The sequence below is a fragment of the Protopterus annectens genome, chromosome 7.part0, assembly GCF_019279795.1.
Source record: "Protopterus annectens isolate FY-2018-M chromosome 7.part0, PAN1.0, whole genome shotgun sequence".
Lineage (NCBI taxonomy): Eukaryota > Metazoa > Chordata > Ceratodontiformes > Protopteridae > Protopterus > Protopterus annectens.
This window is the reverse complement of record NC_056739.1, coordinates 865,238,204-865,260,959: the sequence shown is the minus strand read 5'-3', so window position 1 is coordinate 865,260,959 and position 22,756 is coordinate 865,238,204. Positions and strand designations below refer to the sequence as shown.

The 22,756-nt window shown below is 37.2% G+C and overlaps 1 protein-coding gene across 2 annotated transcripts in view; it reads right to left on the bottom strand.

Annotated features, from left to right (window-relative positions):
- LOC122806747 (hyaluronidase-like) overlaps positions 1-22,756 on the bottom strand; it is a 765,066-nt gene that overhangs the window by 193,087 nt on the left and 549,223 nt on the right. The window contains exon 1 of one of the 2 annotated variants that reach the window (XM_044077423.1): positions 3,166-3,264. The exons of the other annotated variant lie outside the window; for it this stretch is intronic. Within the exon in view, the coding sequence (XP_043933358.1) occupies positions 3,166-3,188 (23 nt within the window). The 5' untranslated portion in view covers positions 3,189-3,264. Of the gene's footprint in view, positions 1-3,165; positions 3,265-22,756 lie in introns of those variants that run through there. 2 annotated transcript variants of the gene reach the window in all.

Below are 22,756 nucleotides of genomic sequence, written 5' to 3'. Positions count from 1 at the left end.
TTCCTAGGAAGAAAATAGTGTTTGAAAACATCTTGTAGTAATGGAAAGATGCCAGATTTGTGTATTATTTAGTGAGCACTAAGCAGTTGGGAGTAAGTAAGGTAATTAGGTAGTTCAAGCCAGTACAGGTGCTTTAGTGCTCATCAGTGGTTAACACAGTCTCCTTTAGAATAGTATGATTAAAAAAAGTCTGTCTTCATTCCTTATTGTACCACTTCTGTTAACAGCAGCTGTCAGTGCATAACTTTAGAAATGACACTCATTAGTAAATAATAAAAATAATGCATACTGTTTTGCATTTAAAAGCAATGCTCCAAAGGAAACAGAAGCTTCAAACTGAGCAAACCAATGATTATTTCAATCTTTGGTCATGCTTACGTATATATCAATATAACTATAGACAAAGAATATATGGGCACGCAAACACACGCGCGCACACACACACATGCACACACACACACACACACACACACACACACACACACACACACACACACTTTTTTTTTATTTTGTTAAGCAGGTAGTCCAATTGTAACACCCTACTTCCTTTGTAAGCTATGCCCAGGAGCATAAGGAAGTTAAAAGACTTGCTCAGGGTTAATGGTTTACAGTTCTGTTCTTTCCTTGTTACTTAACTCTGTAAGATACATTGGGTAAATTATTGCATTTTTTTTTTCGCCAATTCTCCCATCTGTACTCATTTACATGTTCTCTTGCATCATTTTTGTAATTCATATTATCAATTACGTTTTTTCACTTTCACTCTAAACACTAGTCCAGACACATTCTATATGCTTTTTTGTCTTTTTATTCCCATTGTATGAGGGTTTCTTGTGCTTCCTCTAATTTCCAATTTCACACATCTCCTAGCAGAGAACGTCGCATTCCTGTTACCATCATTTTAAAATCTGGTATCCTCTGTCATTCACCTTACCATCTGCATTTAAATGTTTATCTGTAATTCCTGCATGATCCTCTTCTGATCTTATAAACTGATTCCCCACCACTTTGCTTTCTTATCAGAGTCTGCACCATACCAGGTAGTGTGTGGTTCGCTTCGCTTATTACACATAACTCTGCCTGCATCCATACTTTTGCATGCAACTCTGTTTACAGTATGAAACATGCTCACTTTCCTCCTGGGAAGCATGTTCAAATGAGCCTACATTTGTTGAACATTTCATAGTAAATTCCTTTTACATACATAAATTAAATCTTTGCAGCTTCTTTTAAAGGACAAAGGAAACAGTGGTAAACTACAAACAAGACATATTAAGTATCACACATACACACACAAACAGGACTTACAGCACAAAGTATACAGATGCTTTGTGACTCACTGCTTTACTAAATCTTTCCTGCAGTTTTATATCTGATGTAAGTAAATTGACTAGCAGAGGCATCCTGTGTACCACAAATATATTGACTGCATCCATAATGTAACACGCACTTGTTAAAAGTCATTTCTTGGCAAGGGATGTATCCCTCTTTATACGGTATTTAGCACTTCATGGCTGCATTCAAATATCTGGCTGCATACAGAGTTTATCATCAGAATCTCCTGAGTCAACATATTCATAAAAGTGGTTAATATATATTGTGTGCATTTAGTTAACTTCTTATCCCAATCACAAAACTAAGGAAAACAATTGGTACAATAAATTTAACAGACTGCACTTCAAAATTCCACAGAGATCAACAACTCCCACACAGACTGGAACTTCCACAATGCCTTTTATAAAGATTTGTTTGAGAACTAATAATACAGCTTGAGTTTATGAGGCAACTACAACCTAATGATGGTGAAGACAAGATGGCTCATAAATTACTGCCAGTGTAATTTAGTCTCTTAAAGCATGTTAGAGACACAGAGGAACTATCAAATATTCCATCAGTGCAACTAATGCAATATTTGCGTCATCTATGGGCAAAATCTTACAGTACTGATGTGTTTTCCTGGCATAAAAAATGTGCACCTACTAAATGTTTAATTACAAAAAATACTTCATCTTTAATTAGCATATGTAAGGTCAGTCAGTTCCATGTGTGAAACCATAACCGACTTATACAGCTAACAGCCTTAACATCAGGCGTAACCATGGAAACCTCTTACTGCACCCCTTCATAAATGCTTTACTAAAATACCACACTTCAGCTGAGGCAACAGAAATGTTAGTTAATAACTCATTCTGTGGTAAATAATTTGTAATTATTGAAGTCTAGAGAAGCTTTGTATATTAACACATTTTAAACACCAGATGAGTTATACGTATTGGGCAAATGGCTTGTAAAACATAATTATCAATTACTGTTGCCACTGCCACAACACCAATAAAAATGCATGGCAAAAGTAACATAGTTCCAGTTACTCAGTAAGTTACACATAAAATAGTAAATGTCTTACTTTCTGTAATTATTTAACATATATCTTTATTTATCAACATCTGTAGTATTAATATACCACATTTACAAATATAAACATTGATTTAAAAATCTGAATTCAATGCATGTATTTATTATGTCCAAAATTTAAAAATAAATCAGCATTCGTTAGATACAAAGTTAATGAAAACTTCTATCAAGAGATGATTAAAAGATACTCAAAGAGCTAAGTGTGTGTATCTATATATATATATATATATATATATATATACACACACACACACACACACACACACACACACACAAACACATACACATTATTAAATTAAAAGTTTGTAAAACAGATGATAGAAGGATAAATACTGTTTCGCAACATATTTGTAAGACATACAATAAAATAATTCCAGAACCCAAAGTAGGCATGCATGGAAAGAGAGACAGCGAGAGAGAGAATGTGAGTGTGTGTTGATACGCATGCACGTGAGAGAACTGCATAAAGAATTAGGGCATATTTGATTTGTAAGTGATATTTACTTTATCAGAAATGCAAGCAAAACCTTATAAGAATGCTGACATTAAGAAATATATATATTTTTTTATTTTAGATCCACAACTCTTCTTTTTAGTTTAAAGATTGTTAAGCTGCTTTGTAGAGCTCATGGTTCTACAGGTGAATTTCACCTAGCAAAGTGATAAGGTGCAATCCCCTTTTCTGTTTCTCTCACTGATTCACCCGGCAAACGAATCAAACATATTCACTGACAAAAAAAGTGTTTCACCTACCAGTTGAGTTTCAGTGCCTTCATAATGTGCGCTTGCTACAATCCGTCAACCAACAGTAGCCACTTCTGCGCTTTGTCATTACAATTTAGACTGGCACTTCAACTGAAAGAGCATTGTCTAAATAAAAAAGCTTCATAGGTGTCAAAGTGAAAGTTAATGGGATATTTTTCTTTCAAAATTAACAACAGTACATCTCAGAAAGTTTCAGCTGTAGCCAATTAAGCATTAAAAGGTCAGGTTAGTAAACCATCCTGAGTTGTTAAAGATAAAATATTTTAAAACAATACAACAAAGTGGTATGGTTAGTTGTGCACCCCTCAGATTCAGTGGTACAGTCCATGTGCTTCTTGGAACAGCTGTCTTCAGGAGTGCAACCTCCAGACAAACCTCATGTTTCATTATAGTGCTCATTTAAACCCACTGAATATTTCTTATGCTTTTGTATTAGTCATAGACAGGGAAAACAACAGGAAGCAGTCTCTCCCTTCAGCAAGTGACAGTTTCTCAGAAGATCATGAATCATTTGTGCAACAGAAGGCTATTAAGCTTTCAGTTCAAAGCACTAGAGAAAGCAAGCTATTTCATTCAGAGTTGGGAACAATGGAAAGCAAGTTCACCATGGTCAACACAATGCCTGCCATCCAAACCTTTACAATGCCATGCTTTATCGATTAGAAGCTGCATCTTTTTGTACAGTTTTGCAGTTTACGCTACTTTTATCCAGTCTTCTTCTACTCCTTTCGGCTTTTTCCGTAGTCTGTTTATATTCTTGTGACATGACAGGGCATCTGAATACAGAGCTGTGAATAGCTTAATAAGGCAAATGTAACACAGGCAAGAACACATACTAAACATGCTAATCAGACATTTTTCAATTTATACAAAGCACATATGCTGCTATGTAATTTCTGAAGAAAAATAAATACAGGAGACAAAGAAAACTGTACCCTGAATTCAGTCAGGTCACACTGCTCATGATCAGTGCCACAGTATAACAACAACAACAAAACAGTCAACATCTGTGTATTTATGAAGTATATTTCAGCAACTGACAAAAAGCTCAAATGTCAGTCACAAACAATCAGCTATGCACACATTGACCAAACGCACTGCAAGTGTAAACATTATTGCAAAGGTACAAAAACATGCATTCACATGGGAGGTTTTGCCCTCAACACCTTCACAACTTGTATACAGATATTACTAACTCCATTGCTGCACAACTGTCACAAAAAGGCAAATCATAACAAAAATTAACAGTACATACTAGTTAGCCTGACAGTGAATGTAGACCACAGAACACTGGTACTGATTACACTTTTATTTTTTTTTTTTTTGTAATTTCTTTTAACTGGTCTGTGAAATATTAACCTTTTTATTTTGCTTCTTGATTTGATTTTTTTTCCACAAAGCAAGCTTGGCTGACCGTCATACAATTTTAGAGTCTTGGAACTGCTGAAATTTCATTATCTCCTCCTTTATCTGTTTTCTCTTTGTGAATGTTCTTTGATTTGTTTGTCTGTAAGTCAACTGCTGCAGGAATACTTTATTTAAAAAAAAAAGCTTCTTGTACCGAATCTGACTTCCCAGAATTACATTACCCAGGGGGTGTAACAGCCTAATGTTTGAAGCGAAGTAACCCTGTCTGCTTCTTGCTGACTAGTAATGACAAAGCAATGTTATCTTCCATCTGTTGCCACACTGAACCAGAAAATTCAGGTCATCACTGGATGAAATGAGTCTGAAGACTGGTGGCTGGGAACAGGTGAAGACGTGGAGTACAGGAGAGGTGGGGGATGGCAACTGTGTAAGGGTTTGTTGCAAAATCAGGTAAGCTGCACAACAACCTTTCTTCCATTGATACATTTCACATCTTTGTATTCCTAGAGAAATATTCTAATCTCCACACTGCCATCAGTAATGATGTGACCCACTTTTCATTTTCCTGACTATGCTGTATTGTTTTCCTGTGTGGGGTGCCTAGTGTTACTTTCTCCCATATTTTATATAACTAGGGTCAGTGAAATAAGTTTCCTGGCTTAACTAATGTTTTTGGAGTAATACATAGCATAGGAAGGGAAATGTGTTCATTTTGTCATTAATAATTGTCGCAAAAAATCAGTTTGCATCCTATCATCAGCTGATAGGTGCATAATTCATACTATAAAAATTTAAAATGAAAGGACCTGATTGTCTCGTAGCTTTAAAAATGATTGCCCTAATAGTAAACTAATATTGGTGCACATTTTGAGAACTAGAATACAAACCTGGAAGGCGTTTATTTAAAGCATTTAACTCAGTAATGGCACTGCATACAAGTAGATTTGATGTTACATTTTTGCAATTTTACTGGAAAACTTTATTTGAATCTGTGTATTACCTGCCCCCTAACCACGCCACAGCTAAATAATTTTCTTAAGGCAACATAGAAGTATGTAACTGACAATAACGGCATGTTTTATATGCAATGTGAGGTAGGTCAAGGATACAGTCCTACTTGTCAGTTAGTTATATTTCAGAATATCTATCATGGTTGTAAAATTATAATAACAAGTAAAACACTGTCTTTGTATTTATTTTCTTAATTTTTCAAACCTAATCATGTCCCTTTTGTTTTCTACAGAAAGCGATTATCTTGAGAACAGTTATTACGGGTGATGGTGTTTCTCTAGGTGAATGCTGGCGTGATTTAAGATTCATTTAAAAATCTCTTTCACCAGTTTTGTGGTACTCTAAAGTGTCAAATTAAAAAAAGAAAGAAAAAAAAAACGGCAAGAACAGAGTTAAATCAAAACCCAAATAAAACACAGCATTTCTGAGACATAGCTTCCAAGGCTCTTCAAATAAGCATTAGCAAAATTTCTTCTGGAGCTGTTGTACAGATCATAAAGAGAAAAAAATAAGAGAGATGATATACAGATCAGAAAAGATAAGGCTCAGAAATGGTAACAGGGAGAGAAGAGCCAATGTATGAAAGACATGCACACAGTGGAAGAGAAGCATGCATCACAATGTCATAGGGCATGTGGGCAGGGTGAAGTTCAGGTACACAGACAGCAGAGGGTAAAAGGGTAGTATATAAATGAGTGAAATTCAAGGCAATGTTAGCTGACAGAAATTGTAGAAAGGTTATGGAATAGACTGCTAGATGAAACACTAATGTACAAAGACCACAGCAAAATCATAATACAAAAACTGAAAAGTGAAAAAGTATAGAGTAAGTGTTATTTAAAATACAGAAAAAAGATTAGTTGGTCCTCAAATAGTTTATGCATTGTACCTCTTCTTCTGCAACCTGCCTTCAAATTCCTTTAGAAGATAAGCTTCCAAAGATACCAGAGTTACAGCAAAAAACATTTTTCTTTCTTTCTTTCTTTCTTTATGTATTTATTTAACGATCGCTAACCAAGCAAGTGAATTAGTCTAATGACCCTTTTCAGTGACAGCCTAGGTTAGAGAGGCAAATACAAAGTAGAGACAAATAAAATATTTATAGTCTTAAGGACAAACAAAATATATATATTCTTAAGATAAAACAAAGTGGCAAAACAGTTGTAAATGTCTTACAATATATACTTAACTGTGATAAACAGGAGTTGTGAATTACTTGACATAGATAGATTAATATACATTTATATATACACAACCTTTCTTCCATTGATACATATTCAAAGAATAAAGATATAAATTTGCTGAGTAACATATAAAGAATGGTATACATGTTTAATTTGTGAATCTAATCATACTGAAATGTGACTCTTTCATTAAACTAGTTCATAGATCAACTACCTTTTTATATATTTTAACTGCCATGAAATAATGTAATGTAGCACAATAGTTGAATGCAGAAGTGTATGGGAAAGACAGAAAAGGGCAATAGTAAGGACAAGGCACCTACGTAAGAACCTAGATGTTCCTACTCAGATGGACTCAGTGGATTATGGGCATTTGAATGTCTCTGTATCATCACATACTTGTTTATCTCACCTACAGAATTACAGTAGTGGGGTGCAAAGGGAATTTCCCCAGATCTCCAAGATCTGTGGGTCTCAGAGATCTCAAGTTTTTCTTGGAAATATCAGGAATCTCTCTCTGATTGAACAGAGTGTACAGCTTGGTCTTGATAGGCAGAAATGCAGTAGTAAATAACCAGCCATTAATAAGGCTAGTTTTATGAAAGTTGTTTGGTGACTGCACAGTAGCTTTGACTTTCACTGTCAAGGTCTGAGATAAAAAATTCAGTCATGTGACTAAAGACTACCTTTGGACTACCATTTATGCCTTGTTTTACAACTGCATAAAACTTTTTTTAGAATGTCAGCATTCTCCATCTTATTTATTACAAACTTCAATTATTAATATAGATCTAAGCCAGATACAATTAGATGAAGCAAAAATATTTGATATATGGTATTGATAACTATGGCTGGGTCTCTGATCAGAATCAACTTGTTATATATTCATATCATGGAAGTTAAGAACTTCACCTTAAGAATGGAGCAAAGCAAAGTTTAAGAAGTGCTTGACCTCCATGTCATGAACGCATAACAGGGGATTATAAATGGGTCTCAGATCATAACCTGCTTATCATGTATTCCAGACATGGATGACAAGAAAGTCACCTCAGAAGCAAAGCTTCTGAAGTGAATCTTGGCACTAATGTTGGGAATACAAAAAAATGGTTATGACCAGTGATCTGATCATAATTCTTTATAGCACATGGAACTTTATGTACTTCATATACTAACAGTTACAGAAAGAAAAAGAAAAACAAGAAGTGTAGGAATGTAAAATGTTTCACTGGTTTTGAAAGTCAGTAAAGTACTTGGCACTGTCAAACCGACAGACAGCATTGCTCTCAACTTCTTAGCTTAAGAATTCTGGAAAATCCATGAATAATGAGAATGATAAAGGATTAAAATCAGGGAAGAATAAGGAATTAAAATCAGGTACAACACATTTTGTATCAACATGCACTTTCTGAACAATAAAAAAACGAAATTCTAAGGCCTGGTGTTATTGAGTGACTAAGTCTTCAGTGATTTATCAGAAAACCAAAATGTTTATGACAGAAAAGATAAATAAGAGGCAAAATCAGGGACAGTTGAGAGATATGGACAGAAAGCAGAAATGAAATCCAGTTCTGTAGAACTAGCCTCTTGAAAAACTGTTATAAACAAAAAGTATGGCAAAGCAGTGTCTAAGTGTAGCACAGTGAAGTTCTAACAGCTTTAAAAAGCTGTTTTACCTTCTGCTACTGGTCTTTGCCAGCCAGTACTGTCTATTCTTATTCCCAAGAGTGAAACCTAGCATTAACAGTGGCTAGGGTGCTCAACAAGCTTTTGTTAAGTACCACTAAGTACTGTTAAGATAGGGTCTGGCACTAGGGTAGCACTTAAAAAGTTTACCTTGATCACGATTTCAGAACATAATTGTGGGACTTCATGTACTGTAAGTGAGTTATGATGACAGAGACCTGATCATAATTCTTTATAGTACCAGAAGTTTAACTGACTGAATTTACTACTATTTTCATAAAAAAGTGTAATATTGCAAAGAGTGCTTTAAAAGATGCGACATGCTTAGTGCTGCCTCACAGACAGTGATCAAGAACAAAGTGATTTCTGACCCTGTAAAAAAAGCTATAATAAACTTCACAGTGCCATGCATAAAATATGGCAGTCTGAAGTTTACTGCAGCTTTTAAATATTTTTGATCTTCCTGCCACTGTTCTGTGGTGTTAATTTGGCAAAGAAGTGCAAAACATAGTTAAGCATCTTTTTTTATGCCAGAAAGGTGCTTAACAAAGTCTTCTTTTTCCCCAAAGTAAGAGCATAATTGTGGCATTCCATGCACTTCACAAAATTATTCTGAAAGTCTCTTAAGATAAGCTATAGCTAGTGGTTTGGAAGCCCTAACCCTCAAAGTAATCTAAAGGACCAAATAGTTGACCACTTCCTAAACCACATTCCAACCTCCAACTTCATTTCAGCTATCACAGCATTTAGTAACTACCAATTATAACTTTTTGACATTTTCCATTATAGTGCATTGGGACAATACAGAGAATGAGATGTTGCAGACTACACTGGGTGAAACAGAACCTGATAATATAGTATTTGAAACTTGTACCATGAGGTAGCACTTTGCATGTGAAAATAACAAATTCAGCAGAACTGCGGTCTAATGATTGTACTTTCACTTAACTCCGTAGCAGTTAATTAATATAACATGGCCTGCATCATCAGCTATCCACATTATTTTAGCTGTTCCCAAAGTAGGCTTCATGTTATAGGCCATTAACTGCTACTACTATTCATGCCATCTTACAATTGCTTTTTAAAACATTTTCTCCCAAGTGGAAAGCTATGACCCAAAAGCCAATCAGATATCAGTATTAGTGATACACCTGATTCAAGTTTACAATTTGCTGTACTTAAAAACTAAAGCCATGGAAGATAAAAAACTGCCACAGCCATGACCACTAGTAGTACTGCAATTACTGCCATCAATTACACTAGACTGGACACTGCATCTACATGTCTGCCATTTGGCTCCAAAAGTAGTTTCGATGCTTTCAGCTCAGTCATAACCAAAGTCTAACGGGAGTGGAAGAAAATACTACAAAAACATAGTGGTGCAGTGGCCAGAATTGTCACCTCACAGCATGAAGTTCTCAGGTTTGATTCTCAGCTGAGATGCCTTCTGTGTGGAGTCTGCATGTCCTCCCTGTATTCAAGTGGGTTTCCTCCCAAATTCCAAAGACATGCAGTAGGTGGATTGGAGACTCTAAACTGGCCATACATGTGAGTGTGTGTACGAGTGTGTAGTATGGAAGAGCAGCTGCAGCAGGGCTAGCCACCCAGTGGTGTGAACCTTGGATATAGTTGACTGTCTCTGTTGAAGTGATATACCAACCCATGTGTAAAAATGGAAAACGGGGCTGTGGATGGATGGATGCAGAAAGTGTACCTCAAGGACACAAAAACAGGCTTCAAGAGTTGGGATACATTGGCCAAATACTGGCCTCAGCAGTGCAACTACATCCATCAAGCAGTAGACTGCCTAGAAGAGAAGTGATTTGTTTTTAAAACTAAAAAGAAAAAGCACATATGAGAAAAGAAAAAAAAATTCTATAAGGGAGCAATTCTCTCACAGGATATGGAAGCATCAGTATTTTTTAACAAGTAAATCTGTGGGTCCAAGTTTGGATTACTGAGTCGCCTCAGCCAAGACCCATCAGTGAACCATGACAGGTCACATAGGTCATTCACGGATTAATATACTGCTGACAGTGATGGCATCAATGGGTTGCATAATTCATACATATAATACACCTTAGTCTACAATTAGGACAAACAGCGATGTCATGTAATAACATATCAGAGCAAACACAATAAATGGTAATCAGTCCAGTACACACAAACAAGACCAGTACTAAGTCATAGAGCAATAAAGCCCTGATCACAACCTACGTGACCCTGGTTCAATTAGAGATATAGGCATCTGAGGAGCCGGCAGAGTAGGAGGATGGTTGTGCCCATCCTGGGGGGGGGGGGGGTTGCTTGAGGAACACACACTTAATTTGACTTCTCTGATGAAGAATGGGTGGAAGCAACCACAGGGTACTGTCTGAGGGTAAGCAATGTGTCTTCCTGACATCAGCTCCTTGCAGAAATGAGAGGGTGGCTCAGTACACATACTAAATGCACACCTCAGACTCCCAGTGGTACTAGGTATGTGCAGAGGTGAGTAAAATAAGAGAAAACAGTCCCGGGCAGCAATGTGATGCTATTCAAGGGTCTTTGATCTCTTCACTGGCCCAGTACATGGATCAGGTATAGCCCAGAAGAGGCTAAGGTGGGTCTGATAAACCAAATAAAAAAGGACAAGAAATGCAAGCAGGTAATGGTGACTTGTGGGGAGACAAAACAGAGGTAAGGAGGTGTACAAAAACAAAATACAGTACTTGGCAAACTATGATTATTAAATGTCAAACAGTATTGTAGTTTATAAATTTTTCATAAGTAGTCTGGGTGACATGTTATACAGGAATTTTTATATGACTCAGCCAAACAACCACCATATTTACAAACACTATCAACTTAATCTTTAAGTAACAAATGATATACTTGATGAATGTTAAACAAATCAAAACACTAGTAATATAGGTCTGTAATACTGCCCAACAAGTGGGCATTATTGAGAAATAATAGACCACCCATCAATGTTGTGAGGTCTAACACTGCAGATGAAAAGCCTCCTCATCCTTGGAAGTTCTGTGATTTTTTATAAGACCTACTGTGGAGAGCACTGCTGTAGCTAGAAAATACCAACAGCAATGCTTTAGGGGTAGTAAAGCACACTGGGAAATATATATATATTTTATATTCGGAAAATAGCTCCTTGTGAATAATGTGGTAAGTGCAAAATGAAGGTTTTAACAATGACACCGTTTTTCAATTGCCAATTCTTCTTGATCATTGTGTTTAACTTTTTTTTTTTTTTTTTTATAAAAAAAAATTCTGGCTGCATTTATGTTTTCTTTTAACATATGCACTGGTAACATTTTTATGTGCATGAATGAAAGTATGTGGAATGTAAAGAAAATAAGACCCCGCAAAGAGGTCATGTGAGTAACAGTTTGGTACCTGACTGGGTGTACTGGTTTTGCAATTTGCTATATATTTCTTCCCTATTTTATGGAGTCATTGCAATTGTTGTAGATTTATAGTGGACAGCAGCAGCTGGATTTTATTAACATTATTAATAATAATAATAATAATAATAATAATAATAATAATAGTATGATTATTTAAGATATTCACTTTTAATTTCTTTTATTTTTGCAACACTTTTGGCGTGGAATTATAACGTGATTATTAGAGATACATGGGTGCTAATACTTTATAGTTATAGGATTTGTGCCTTGGTGGAGAGGTGGGGAAATGTGCTATCGTTGCAGCTGATTTCTCTCCAGAGAAAGAACAAAAAGGAGTCTGATTGCATTTTAGTAGCTGTTTCCTCTAATCTTGCTTCACTCATTATGTGAGCTCTGAAAACTGCATTGCAAAATGCTGAATGTCTCTCATTTGGTTAAATACAAGTCATGTGAGTTGTAGGCTGAGTATAATGCAATACATGAAAGAGAAAAAAGATCTGCATGGAATTAAACTTATATGAGATGATATTATTTAAGCAGCTGCCCCCAATCTAGAGTCCCATTATCAGAAGTTTCATCAACTCTTCATCTGTTGAATTGTTCTATTAAGTACACAAAATAGGGTTTCACCAAAGCACTCCCTCACCCCAGGTGCATTACCTTTTTTCTTTTGCCACCTTTATATACTGTTTAGCCTCACTAGCATATACCTCCCTGGTCTTAATGCCTCATGCTCCTTCCTTTGGACACACAGCATATAGCAAACAACTTGCCTTCTCTTACAGAGGCAATCATATACTAGTATAATTTGTGTAAATCTATAGAAACATGTAACAGTTGTTGCAGACTCTCTCTGCAAACTCAGAGTAAAAGGTGAGTAACTTCATTAGGGCAGGAATAACTTCATTAGAGCAGCAGTTTCCCTAATCTCACTTTGCTGATTCTGTGTTGGTAGAGTCAGATAATTCTGCAGTAAAGTGATCTGTCTGCATTTCCTTCTTTTATATACATACAGCCCTCCTGCTCTACCTTACTACTGTGTGCTAACCACAATCCTAACTCTAACCCTACCCCTGTTCCTAAACCCTAACTGTACACATTACCTTAGAAAAAAAAACCTCTGTAACACTGCTACTATACAAGACAACTGGAGCACTTACCATACACATTTGCACACAAACACAATACTAAATCTAACTCCTTACCTAATCTTTACTGTAGCCCTAACCCACAAACACCCACAAACACTCACACACACTAAATATATTCACCTACCTAACCTTTATTTTAGCCCTAGCCCTAACCGGGAAAAACTTGCGTGCACACAAACTTAAGCTATCCCCTTACATAACCCTTCCTCTAACTCCCCTAATACACATCCTCTTACCTTTGTCAGCATAACACAGTCATTAAAATATTTACTCATTTCATCACCCTTACACAACAGACTGAACTGCACTCTGTCTATGAAAGTATTGTTCAACAAACTGTAGTGCAACCTAATGTATATATACATGTGTGTGCATATACAGAAGTAGTGGTGAATTTTACCTGTTAAAAAAGTATAAAGTAATAGTGATGCAACTGTAGTGTCTGACCCACAAATGTGTAAACAGTGCTTTATCTAATGCTTGTTATGCAATTTTCTAAACAGTGTTGTTTCTTTAATTGTAGCCAGTGTTTTGCTCAGTTGTGTCTGTTACTTTAAGAATAGACAGACACCGACATATATTACTAAGAACAGGTTTACTTGAATGAGCATTGACAAATAATGTAGAGAAAGCTTAGGGATTAAAGTATTGGTTCTGGATGAGAAAGTATTGTCCACAGTCACAGAATACTAAACAGATGAGCAGAAAGTTGATGTTCCACACAAGAACTGTAGAAAAGACCAGTTTTCAGAAATGGTTTCCCCAGAAATCTAACATTGAAAATACTGGCTGTATATTTTATTTAAAACAATGACTCTTTATTTTTTGTTTGAAACAACCTGCTTTATCTGTACTTATATATAATAACATGCACCATTTTATAAAAACTGGTGGTTTCAACTGCATTCGTTTTCCATACTGGTGGATTGTGGTAGGCATTTTTGGCACCAGTTATTTTTGCCAAAGTCCTGAGACCTATTGCTGACAATGTGGGTTTAGTATCCCCAAAGAGAGAGTCTTCTTGTATGCTGAGATTTTATTTTTCTTTGTGGGTGCACCCATGTGAGGATATATCTGCTAATATGACTACAGTGAAGCAGTCACTACAGACCATAGTCACTGCAGCCAAGTTATGTTTGAAATAGCTAAACTGATTGTTACCACAAAGAGTACATAGGGAAAAACTATTACTAACAAAGCAGTAGAAGCAGTATGTACTCATAGTGATAAGAAACATGATCTCATTATTCAGATAATAATACTAATGATGTTTGGGAAGGTAATCCTGTTATCATTCCCACACTTTTAACACATGACATACCAGAGAATGATTTCCCCATTTTAAACAATAGTGAAGACAGTAGGAACAAGATACTTCCTTTGACAGACCATCCTATCAGTGTGGAGAGAGAGAAACCAGAAGTAAATAAGCATACACATATATCTCTGCCAACTTTGATAAGAGAAGGGCGCAAACACAAAACACTTGAACTAAAGTACATGAAACCATCATAGATACAGATGTACTATTGGAAAGTCCCAAAGGTACAAACATTTGGTTATGATCACAGAGTGAGAAATAGCACAGAATATTTAGAGGGATATATCAATGCACCCATTTTAACAGGAGAGCTTGCAAGAAAAGAGCCCATAGAATGGAGGAATTTGCACATTAAGATACTCAGTCTGCTATGACAAAGAGCCCCCTCAAAAAAAAAATAATTAGAAGGAAGGGATTTACACAAATAGATATTAGAGCATGGAAGTATTTCAAAGCAGAGAATAAAAATGACATCACCATATAAAAGTATTATTATAGCCTAAAAATGTTGCAAAGCAGGGAGTTGAAGAAGTGACTAATAGAAGTAAAGAGAATGAATGACTCACTGGGAGAGTGTCTTCTAGGACAGTTTAGTTGAAAAGTATGAAAACCATACCACTTCAGCTTAATTCTAAACTTTCTATCAGGTTAAAACAGACAGGCTCACAAATGTACAATTTTAAGCAGTCAGTCTGAAGAAGGAAACATGCATGAATAAGAAAGACTTCACTAGGGTAGTTCGAGGGGGGGCAGCACCTGGTCGGAGTACTAAACCCATTTAAACAAACAGACAGGACCCAGGATGTTAGAATTGGGGAGTCCACCTCAGCAAAGAGGCCATTCACAAGTGGAGTCCCTCAGGGATCAGTCCTTGCTCCATTCCTTTTTGGCATTTACTTCTCAGAAGTCAAGGCCAATGTCAGTGGTCTCTGGCTGACTAAATTTGCAGATGATTGCAAATTCGAAGCTGTCATTGAGTCTCATACTGACACAAATGTTCTCCAGGAGGGGCTGACATGGCCAAACAACTAGTGTCAGAGTCATGGACTAAAACTAAATGCCAAGAAATGCATAATAGTATCCTTTGGGAAGTCATCCTTCCCTGGTAACTATCATACCGACAACACACCCCTTAGAGTTGACCCAGTAGTCAGGGACTTAGGGACACACATAGACAGTAATCTAGCCTTTGATCATCACGTGTCTACAGTGGTGAGGAAATCATTCTATGTTGCACAACTTATAAACAAAGGTATAGAATCTAAGTCCAAGGAAGTCATTGTTCCACTTTATTCGACATTCATCAGACCTATCACTGAGTACAATGCCCCCTTTGGTATGTACCTAACCAGGCATATCCAACAATTGGAACATCCACTGAGGTTCCTCACTAAAAGAATACAGGGCATAGGTAATATGTCCTATGCAGACTGCCTCAAGGCCCTATTCCTGTATTCTGTCTCCTACAGGCTTTTGAGGAAAGATCTATGCCTGGCATACAGAGTATTGTCAGACCCCACTCTGACGGATCTCCTGCATATCCACAAAACAAACAGTACCAGAATTACCCATTCTAAAGACTTAAACCTTGCCTATGATATAAATAGGACCTGCTGGAGAGATAGGTATGTATCACAGAGACCACGCTGTCTTTGGAACAGGCTCCTCATCTATATGAAGCAGAGTTCCTCCCTAATCCAATTCAAGTGCAACTTGGACAACTGGATGGGAAGTTGAAAATTCATCCCTGGTTTGGCACCTATGTCTCTGATGCAAACATGTAACCTGTAAATGGTTCATCTCCCAGGCCCATGCTTACATTTATCAAGGGTATCAGAACTCATCAACATTTGGGATGAATGGCTAGGCTTAAAAAAGCCCTTGTGGTCATTAGCCTAGTAAACACATATTCCCCTATGAACCTATTTCTGTCAGTGTAAGACAGAAATCTCAAATAAGGGAAGGCTCAAAGCAATATGTATGCATAAGTAAGGAGAAAAGTAAAGCTGAAAATAAATTCTATTCTGAAGTACTCTTTTTCAAACTGAAGGCTACCCAGAGAAGAAATGGAAATTGAGAGAGTGGTGCTCAGTAACACAGAGGCAAAAGTAAAAGCAACCTATGGAAGAAAGAATAGAATGGGTAATACTCAATCACTCTAAGATAGGGGGCGAATCACATAGAGAAAGCAATAAAAAGAGCCTAGGCCTGTATTTCGACTACTGAAAGTGGCTTTAGGACTAGGTACCTTAGTATATGCAATCTAACCAAAATGAAGTGGGTTCTATGCATCAAGTTCATGAAGAAAGGGAAGAAAATTATTAACCCTAAAGAATAGCAGTGCAAATTGTCTTTCTAGGAGAGGAGCTAAATTCTGAGATCACAGTTCCTGTATTTATTTGTGAGGAGACAGTACTTTTTACCTCATAACAGGCTAAGCCGGTTAAATGTTAAGAAGGCAGAGTGGGAAGATGACACTGAATAGACCAAGAAGTAGTAAAAGAACATGGATAAACTAACCCTACATATTACCCATATTTAATAATTACAAGTAGCATTATGCCTAAAGTAATAAGCTTAAAGTAAGTGGAAAAAGTAGGATTCTAATTAGGCTTACATGTTTTGGCCAAAACAAAGAAAAGGCAAATAGCTTATGTAGTTAGGGTAAAACAACTCCCAAAGTAGTAAGTTATAATCAGAATGATAGGGTGCAAGATCAGAAGATTGAGGGATCCAAAATGATTAATAGCCATGTATTACATGGTGGATGAAACCTGACAATTGTAAGAAACAATAAGTGTATTAAAAAAATAGACATCATCAGCATGCATAAAGCAGGACACTTAACAAAAACAAGTTGGCACAATGGGTACAGAAATATTAGACATTATGCTACATCAGTTGTGCAAAGCAGTATCTGTGCAGTCAGATAAGAATGCACCAAGGAGAAATATTATGATTGAATGACAACAAGAAACATTATATAACGTGTGCAGGTAAACCCAAAATGATAGTGCAATTAATATGATAAAAATAACTTTAATGATCAGGGTAGAAGAGTGTCACAGCCAACAGTTTGTCGTCCTGAACAACACAGTACAGTAAATTTACTTTACTCATACTGTCTACTTTTTAGGTAGACACCTGGTAGTTTAGGAAGAAGATATAGTGAAATTAGTAAAGATGCTACAAAAACTCTGTGCACAAGCAGTGTTTATCACAATGGTGCTTTGCAGTATAAAATGTGAAATGTGTGTACAGTATTCTCTACAGCAACAAAATAAAATAATAAAAAAAAAAAGCTATTTTGATCGATTGCAGAAAAAGTGAAAGTACACAGCTTTGATGCAGGCAGAGTATTTACTTTAGCAAAGTTTACAGGTGAAAGATTTCAGCAACAAGAAAGGCTAGTCATCTTTGTAAGGACCAGAACATCCATCAATTTTAGGAAGGCAGAGTGGCACCATCACATCAGTTAAGTACACCACAAAGGATTATAATAAAAACACAATGACCAGATTATCTAAAGCTGGAGATCGGGTGTTACATTTTTATTTCCTTGGAAGAAAATTATTTTTTGACAGATGGCAGAGTCCATTTGAGGTAATAGAATAAATAAATACACAAGGTAAACTACAGAGTTAGAATAGAATAGAAAAGGACAGAACAGATATAACACATTACTGTCCTTACAAAAGCAGGGGGGGGGGCACAAGCCTCTGTAATTAGCTTAACAGTAGATGATGAATAATCTGATGAAGAAAGAAATCTAACATCTGTGCCTGCAGTTCAAGTAAGTGACACCTTAGCCACATTAAGTGGTGTGTTCAAAACCATCTAGCAGAGCAAATCTGGTCCAAACACTGTGATAAAACTGCTCCAGAGGAAAAGGTTGGTTTGTATCCTTATAGAATACTAAAGCCACGAAGAAAGGTCATGCAGGAAATAGTAAGAAAATGCCTTAAACTAGACATAATGCAGGGTTCACAGCATGAGTGCAGCAGCACTATAGTGTCAGACCCATCACCTGAAGGAACACAATGGGAACTGTGGTGACTGTGGAAAGCAATGATAGCCTAGTACATGAATTGGTGATACTGGTAGAGAGGTTGTAGAGGACAATAGCTGTATTTTCTACTTACAGGTAGCTGGACTTTAGGACCCTGCAAACTCCTGACTGGTGTATCCCCACTCCGCTTCGCCCCCGCTACGCTGCCCCCATATCTCCCAATGTTATCTAATTTCATAGTCATACAACTGTTACCACAAGGAAAACACCAAGAAATGAAGAAATGTAACATGATTAATTTCTTTCTTCACTCAGTAACGAAAGTGATATACGAAGTTGGCATTGCTGTTCTCACTGTGTTAATCCACTGTTGTTTACTCATTTAGATGGTCTAGGCGACAGCATTTTATATTAAGTAATAAGCAGTTCAACACGAGGCGACAGCATTTCACTCTAAGATATTACCAGATTAAGTAATGAAACTGATATTTAAAGTTAGCATTGCTGTTCTCTTAAATGTATATGGTATATCACTGTGTAAAACTACTGTTGCTTAGTCGATTAATCTAGCTGATAGCCAGTTTGCTCTGGGGAATGCGTGTTTTAGCGACTCTTGTTTTATATGCCTGTATGTGTAGAATTATATCTACTAGTGCATTGCCTGGGGAATCTGATTAACGCTGCACGTGCTTCTGCCTCTAGTAGTGTTTTAAACTACTCAACCAGCAAAGCTATAGCTTTATCTTTAACTTGCTATATATTAAGATTGACTGGTGCATATCTTGGCTTATATCTCTAACTGAATTTAATGTTGTTTTCCCTTATACAAAATATATTAAGGACATGAAAACCATTTTTGTTTGGTACTGAACTTTGATATCAACCTTTCTTTAAGAGTATCCTTGACTACAAGAATTTAAATGTATAGGCCATAAGCTTTACTAAACTAGAGTACTATACTATCCTGATATTAATCTATGTTTCCTATCTTACCATAGATAGCCCCCTAAACTACAACCGCGTGGGTCCCAAACATAATGCGGTGATGCAGAGGGACTGCTCCTATGGTGCGAATGCACAAGCAGGCTACAAGTACTACGGTGTCAGCCAACTACTTCCCAAGTAAATAGGGTAAAAGGATACCCTATTAAAATTTAGTAGTATTGTAAAGCGTCTTGTAGGCAGGGACAAAACAGTACCGTTCACCTAATCTGGTAGCCCCTGTCCATACAACTTATTCCTAACAATTTACTTAAAACCCACTACTTTTATTCCTAAAATTAGGTATTGTTAAGCCAATGAAGTTGCAGACAAACCTAGCCTAATTGTACCAAGAGTACACAAAATTAGGTGCTAAGTATAAAAGGATAACAGTGCACAATAGCTGTATTCTCTACTTACAGGTAGCTGGACTTTAGGACCCTGCAAACTCCTGACTGGTGTATCCCCACTCCACTTCGCCCTCGCTACACTCGGGCTCACTCTGCTCCCCACCCTGCCCCCATATCCCACCCGCCCCCGCTGTATCCACATTTATTAGGTCATAATCCCATCCCACTCAACCCCTGAACCAATCATAGCCCCCCTGCGGTTAGCCTATCTCCTCCCATAATTCTAGCTAATTACCAATTAACTAGCTGGCCCTCCTAACCCCACATATAAAATTATTCAGCCTTGACTACTAGATTGGCAAAATAATGAACTCTATCATCCCACCTCTAGTTTTTCTCCTACTGATTCCTTATCTCTTATCATGGTATGAAAACCAAACCCTACTGGGTATTCACTTCCCAAATGGTCACACCTGTAATCATCTAACTCCTCCCTTGAATCTAATCTCTCCTTCTAACTGCCCCACGACAACATCACGCCCCAAAAGTATGTATCTCACCCAACGTTATCCTAAAGTAACCATTACAAAATCTAGTCTGAAGATACTTAGTAAACTACTACGTCTCTTAGACCACCTGAAAGCAAGTATTACTAAAGATGGAGATATTCACCCTAACCCAGGCCCATCCACAGTCTTAGACCCCGTCACCCCTATGTTAACTCATAGATCCTCTAGCTCTCTCCTCATCTTCCACCTTAACCTAAGAAGTATAAATAACAAGATACATAATCTACACACTATGATAGCCACACATCTCCCAGACATCATGTGTCTATCTGAAACATGGCTCAAACCATCCACTAAGGATGAAGAAATTCTTCCACCTGGCTACAATATACTTAGTGTTGATCGAGAAAAAAAAAAGGTGGCGGTATAGCAGTAATGTTTAGAAATACACTGAATATCATTATGAACCCAACACAACCCCCCAAGGTCTCTAATATGGAACTAATTGCCCTAAAAATATGCCTAAATAACCAAAAGTGTATCAATCTAATTGTAGTCTACATCCCACCAGGGAAAAACTTAGAAACCGTGGAGCTCACACTAAGCTGGCTTACCTCAAACTACCCCCAGGAAACAATTGTCCAAGGAGACTTTAACCTTGACTGGTCCCAATACTCTGACCAGATGAATCCCCTGCCCATCAACCTATATGGCTTCTCCCAAAATATAATATCTCCCACAAGAATGGGTAACTCTCAACAAAAAGAAAGTATTATCGACTGGATTCTTACAAATAAAGACACACCTAATTATACCACTGGTACCCTCCCCAATGATCTTAGTGGCCACCTTACCACCTTCATCATAAAGCATAAATTGATGCGTACAAACCTTCCCATATATAAAGTAGTTAGAAACAAGAAGAAATTTGTTCTTGAACAATTCCTAGCAGAACTTAAATCCTGTAACTGGTCCATGCTAAAAAACACTCCCCATAGATGAGAGTGTTACATACTTTAATGATACATTCCTAAATATACTGGACTCTCATGCACCCAACCGATCCATCAGAGCAAAAGTCCAAACTGCACCTTGGCTAACTAAAGACACCAGATCTAAAATTAAGCTCAGAGACCAGGCCTGGTTAAAATGGCGTACCACCAAAGAACCCCTAGAGCGCATCAAATTTCAGCAGCTCAGAAATTCTACAAAAACAGATACTACCCGGGATAAAAAGAATTACTTCTGCCATCTCCAAGACAAACACCAAAATAACCCAAAGAAGTTTTGGGCAGGTTTTAATAACCTTCTTTATTCTGGGAAATCAACTACCCCTACCCCTGAAAAACTTACAGGTAAAGATCCTGAAGTAATAGCTAACTCATTTAACTCTTTCTTCACTGAGACCGTTCAGGCACTAGCCAGTTAGTTACCTACTTCTTCCACCTCCTTAGCCAGTCCTATTGGCAAAAATCTACCTGCCTTTAGTCTTCAACCTATATCCACCTCCTATATTAGAACTCTATTAAAGAAACTCAAACCATCCACCCTATCGACTGATCGTCTCCCAGCTGAATACCTACAATCAGCAGCTGATGTTATAGCCTATCCCATCTCAATCCTGATTAATAGAACCATTACAGAGGCCACCATCCCCTCAATCTGGAAAATATATGTCATCCCACTTCACAAAGGAGGCCGCTCTACGGAAACATCGAACTATAGACCTATAGCAATTTTGTCACCCATAGCAAAAATTATGGAAAGGTGTGCTCACAAGCAACTCCTACACTACCTCACCCTTAACAATCTTCTCTCTAAAACCCAACATGGGTTTCACCCCCATCATAGCACTACCACTGCCCTCCTTTCCTTTGTGGATTCAGTAAATAACAGTCGGAACACCAAATTTATAACTTCAGCTCTCTTTCTTGACTTGTCAAAAGCCTTTGACATGGTCAATCACCAACTATTGCTCCACACCCTTAAATCCCTTCACCTTGATAACCTAGCCCTACGGTGGTTTGATGCTTACCTTTCTGGTAGACAACAAGCAGTCCAGTGGCAAAGCAAACTATCCCACTTGCTACCAAATACCATAGGAGTTCCCCAAGGCTCTATACTTGGTCCCCTTCTCTTCTCTGTATTCATAAACGACCTCCACTCAGTCATCCCCAAAGCCACCTGCATCCAATATGCAGATGATTCCACCCTGATTTGTTCTGATGTCTCCCTCCATAATCTCCAAATAGACACCCAACACTGCTTCGCGGCAGTTGAAAAATGGTTTTCGGAATGGAAACTCATACTAAATCCCATAAAAACTAAGCTACTTCTAATCTTCCCCACCGCAGGAATCCCCTCAGGCCAATATCCGCCTCATTCTAATAATAAGATCTTTCATGTTCAATCCATTAATGGCACCATCATTGAACCTGTCACCAACACTAAACTACTAGGTGTTACTATTGATCACAAGCTAAAATTTGATGTTCATATTACTCAAACTATTAAGATAGTTAACAAGAAACTAGGTTCTATGTACAGAATTAAGAACTTTCTAACTCCTTATACCAAATTAACTATAGCGCAAACTCACCTTCTCTCC